The sequence below is a fragment of the Oryzias melastigma genome, linkage group LG13, assembly GCF_002922805.2.
Source record: "Oryzias melastigma strain HK-1 linkage group LG13, ASM292280v2, whole genome shotgun sequence".
NCBI lineage: Eukaryota > Metazoa > Chordata > Actinopteri > Beloniformes > Adrianichthyidae > Oryzias > Oryzias melastigma.
The window spans coordinates 14196742-14201784 of record NC_050524.1 but is presented as its reverse complement, the minus strand read 5'-3'; the positions used below and the strand labels follow the sequence as shown (position 1 = coordinate 14201784).

The 5043-nt window shown below is 36.3% G+C and overlaps 1 protein-coding gene across 6 annotated transcripts in view; it reads left to right on the top strand.

Moving 5' to 3' along the window:
- LOC112149472 (muscleblind-like protein 1) overlaps positions 1 to 5018 on the top strand; it is a 71900-nt gene extending 66882 nt beyond the window's left edge. For all 6 annotated transcript variants that reach the window (XM_036214785.1, XM_036214789.1, XM_036214786.1 and 3 more), the window contains 3 exons: positions 180 to 271; positions 489 to 562; positions 1376 to 5018. In XM_036214785.1, coding sequence (XP_036070678.1) covers positions 180 to 271; positions 489 to 545 — 149 coding nt within the window. In that variant the 3' untranslated portion in view covers positions 546 to 562; positions 1376 to 5018. The remainder of the gene's footprint in view (positions 1 to 179; positions 272 to 488; positions 563 to 1375) is intronic.
- Positions 5019 to 5043: the final 25 nt, after the last annotated feature.

Below are 5043 nucleotides of genomic sequence, written 5' to 3'. Positions count from 1 at the left end.
GAGGGCCCAGAAAGGTCTTCCAAAATGTAATTTAAAAGAGCAGTATTTGATTTTAAAAATGGCAAACTTCACTCATGTTTATAACATTTTTACTCAGACGGTAACATGTTGAAGACTGAACACTAAAACAAACCCTTAATCCACTCCCGTTTAACTGCTTGTGTGGTCTTTTCCTCAAGTACCCATGATGCACGGTGCTTCTCCAGCCACTGTGTCTGCAGCCACAACATCTGCCACAAGTGTTCCCTTTGCAACAGCAACAGCCAATCAGGTTTGCTCTTTTTGTGCCTCTTTACACTGTTTCACTTGTGAAATTACGTTTTGGCCTTTTTGAAGTTATGATTTCAGTGAGCTCATTCTGTAGTCCAACTCATCCTTATCTTTACTGTCAGTTTTCAAATGTTTGTTTCAACTGACTCATCTGTTTTTTCTCTTTTGTCGTTATCTCCTTCTCTTCCTATACCCCCTCTCCCTCCCCTCTAAATTAGATTCCAATAATATCTGCAGACCATCTGACTAGTCACAAGTATGTGACCCAGATGTAGGAGTCTCACTCAGAACAGTATGTACTCTATCTTAACTCTTGGGTCTCACTCACCTCACCACACGCCCAATACACGAAAAATCTTGATATATGCACGTTGAACAAATGGATTTTCTTAAATTGAGACTTTTTATATAGAGTCAGCCCTTCAATATAGAACTGCAAGGAACGCTTGATGAAAGTTAAACAAAATACTATATACTCCCCCAATCAACCAATATAAAGGCAAAAAGATCAGCAACTTTACATCAAAATGTATGTATCTCAAGTAAAATGTAAAGAAAGATATGTTTTTAAGCATTTGTCAAAGACTTTAATTAAATGAGAGAACTGTAAATAAATCATAAGATATTTATCAATTAAACTGTTACACATAAGTTGTCTTGCATTGCTAAATGTTAGAAGCCTCTCAGCAAAAAATACATTTCCAAAAATTTCCTAAAACTTAGAAGCTTCTATTTAAAGAGTTACATTTACCTTTTACAATTTTATTTGACTAAGTTTGCTTTTAACGGAACCCCTAAGTGGACCAAACAGTGAAACTTCCAACAGCTGCTCACTTGAGGGCAGTATTTCCCCAAATGAGGCCAGAAAAAGTTCAAAAAGACTTTCTTTTCCACTAATTGTCGCTCATTTATAAGAGTCTGAACCTCCTCCTGTTTATGTTGGAGACAATTACCAAATTTTAAATTAAAGATACACTCAATATGTAAAATCTTAGCTAATAAAAAAATAAAAATGTGCTAATAAATACCAATGTGGGATTCATTTACTGTTTATCTTGTCATTGGTTGCCACTAAACTTGTGCCCTTGTGTGATTGTGTGTCCAGATGAAACTGGAGTGTGCTGGTGTCTAGTCCAAGACCTGCAGTCCCCCTTCATGGCCCTAACGTCAAGAGAGGAGCAGAAGCCAAATCGGAGTGGTTTGGGAGAAAACTGCATGTTAACATAGGAGACACAGTCTGTTAGTAGTGTTTTCATGTGTAGTTGATGCACAGTAAGACAAAAAAAAAGAAAAAAAAGAATACATTACATTTAAGACTGCCTTTCATTCTGCAGAGGCAACTAACCTTTATTCACCAGACACATTTTGAATGTTATCATAAACGGAAATGTGTGGAGCCGATCACAAGTGACTGAATCGGTTATGTCTCTCGACCAAGAATCACCTGTTCTTTGTTTATTGGTTTAATGGTCTTAAAACTGAATGACTTCATCTGTTTACACAAGCGTGCACCTTCAAGTGAAGTAAAAGAAAACGACGTTCTGACTGAACCATGTGCATGCACAACAACTATTCGTTTCTAGATTTGCTTTGGTTTAAACGGAAAGAAGGGAATCCACGTTGAGTGCACTCGGAGGCAAAAATAGCAACTGAATGTCTGTGCGCGGTGTCTTTCAAACCTTTGTAGCCTACCTTTCTATCTCTGAAGCACATGTGTCTAACCTTACAGGCCGCCCTGTACAGTGCCATACATCTCAGTAATACATGAATGATATTCAAACTGTGCAACCAATTGTTTAACCAGATTCCCTTTAATATGCCCTTTTTTTAATCAACAGCATGCTGTGTCCATCGTCATTCGCTGTGATTCCTATTAGCGACAGATAAATTCTCATATTCTGTGACTGACCCCATGGTGTGCACATTTTTTTTTTTTTTGCCGGTTTTGTTGTTTAAACATGTAATGACTGGAAGTTGATCTCTAGGCTTGTGTGAGAGACTAAAAAACCTCTCCTTAATGAAGACCTTGTGATAATTAGCTGTCTAATCTGCTGTGAGAAGGCTGGTATAAAGTTGTAAAATAACAAGTGACTTAAAAAGGGCAGGTTTGTGTGGCAAATAATTGTTTTCCATCTACACTGTAAAATGTGAAACATTGGATCAATTAACAAAAATGCTTTTTAAAATATTAGTTTTTATTAAATTAAATTTCTGAGTTGGGTACATTTTAATCTGATAAAAGCAAATCTTATATATGTAAAAAAAATCGATCCAGTGTTTCACTTTTTTTCAGTATATTGTTAAGGAAATGTGTCAAATTGGATTCAGTGAGTGTATATATCCCTATAAATAATCAGACGAATTTGAAAGTATTTGTTCTAATAACTGAGATGTGTTTGACAGTCAGCCAAATTTTTATTTTTCTTGTGTGTGTCACCATAATTGGTCGGTGTGGTTAGGCTAGGAGGGCTGTGTTCAAAAAAAAAAAAAAAAAAATCTGCCCAAAGAAAAAGTTCAGGTGTTTGTTTTTGTTGTGTTTTTTTAGGTTTAATTAATCGGCGGATAGTACAGGGAAAGTGATAAAAATATTTAACGATTGTATAACTCATCCAAAGCCTTAGAATGTACCATCAAGTCAGCACAATGCAACATGCCATTTTAACCCATCCAGTTGCCTAATTCCCACCACAACAACACACACAGAGCACTATGGAATTGTCACTTTTTTTGTCTGTTTTCTTTTTTATTCTTCTTTCTTAGATGAGGAGTGTTTTTGTTCTGTTTGGGAAATATTTTTCTGGTTTTTCGTTTTGCCTATTCTATTTAACTCTCTAATGATGAATACAGTATAAGGTACAGTGTGTGTTTGTGTGTTGATCATGCACAGATTCCATGAAATGTTCATTTTAGTATGATTACGATTGTAAACTCGATATTTTCTAAGTTATGCATATTGTTGAACTGTATGCATTTTGCTCATTTCTTTAGTCTTTATGTGTTCTTTGAACAAAGATGTTTTATATGAGTATCTAACAGTTACGAAATAATAGAAACAGGAGGACTGAGTTGTCACTTTGGCAACCGTTGCCAATACCTGAGTAATATTTTAACGATTGTAAGGTTTGTAATTAGTCATATAAGGGAAAAAAAAAAGTTATTATGAAAAATGTAGATCTTAGATGTTTAGAGTAAAAATATTATTTTCTACTGTATCCATTTCAAAATAGTAACTATTGTTTTAATATTTCTACTCTCCCTGGAAATTGGGCCATGTTGGAAATCAAGCTGCATATTTAATCACTTTTAGGGGCGTTTGCTGCGGCGGGGTCGAGGTGAAGGCGGTGACGGGACGCCGAGTCTCCGCACTCGGCTCTCGCTTCACCAACTGCAAACAGCAAGGGTGGGGCGGGGCATACTGAGACTCTAAAGGTGATAAAAGGTTGACTTTTTTGCACTTCTGTACATAGTCCAAAAAGAGAGAATCGTGTATATTGAGATCTTATTTTGAATAAAAAAAATAATAATAAATAATAATGACAAGGAATTTTGCTAGGATAACAAACAAACAAACAAAAAAAAAAGGCTGAACAAAATTGCTTGCATTAAAAAGGGCACTGAGTTCTCACTCTCGTACCCCTTTCAGGAAAGGCCAAGTGTTGCTCTTCTTTTTTGTCAGCAGCTTGTAGTTTGCCAGGTAACCTTCCGGAGGAGGCGCCCACTGCCCTCCAGCATAAGAGCCTGACTGGGTTTGTCTGGTCCCTTAACCTGTGGACAGGTTTGTACGGCGTGACCACGCCCTCCCAGGTCCAACCAATCACAACTTGTCCTGTCTTTATTCAAAGAGGAATGCATGTTAAAGGAAACCATTTAAAAAAACAACAGTAATACTGAATAAGAACATTTACACGGAAAGATGTATTTACAGTATACAATATTCTATCAGTGTAATGGAATAAAACATATATATATATATATATTTAAAAGATACAGAAATAGAATAGTGGTTTAAAAAAATAAAAAATCCAGACTATACTAACTAAAGTTTCACTTCTTGGAGAGTTCAAACACATGCAACACAAACACTATAGCTATAAGTATGTTCTTTATGTTTATGTAAGCTGTGCCTCTAGTAGATGAAAGTGACTTCAAAGAAATGTAGTTAGAGCTTAAGAAGACTGAAACATCCTTCTCTGGTTTTTATCTTTTGATGCGTCAGTTTGAAGTTTTGCCTTGAAGAATTCGGTCATTTCACATCTACAAGCATGCACAGTTGCATCTATGAGAAAACGTAAAGTTTCTTTTTTTAATTTATTTTGCTTTGGGTTTGTTTTCTATGCTTGTAGTGCTGAGATGATGTGTTCTGTCTTCTGCTGCGGTTTGTTTCTTGCTAGTTTTACTGTTCCAGGCCCCCTGAAAGGATGGATCACGTTTGCATGACCCGTCTGGAAAGTACCGGGAGAGAATGATTTCCATTGACTGCAACGTTCTAAAGCCATAAAATATAATCGTCTGACGGAAACGTGGGAAGGAAAAATGAAAAAAGACAAAGGGGTGGTGCACGGTACCATTTGGGATGGACAGAAATTGTCCTCCGGTGGTGAAGGGTACTTAGCATGAGGTGCTGTCCGGGTTATGATGTTTGTGTGTACTTAGGAGAAAACCCAATCATTTTTTCATGGGGCCTGCATTGCTAAATTTGATTCTTGCTGTTATGAATTAAAAAAATGTAATAAAAATTTACAAATGAAGGAAAGTCATTTGTGTGTGTCTGTT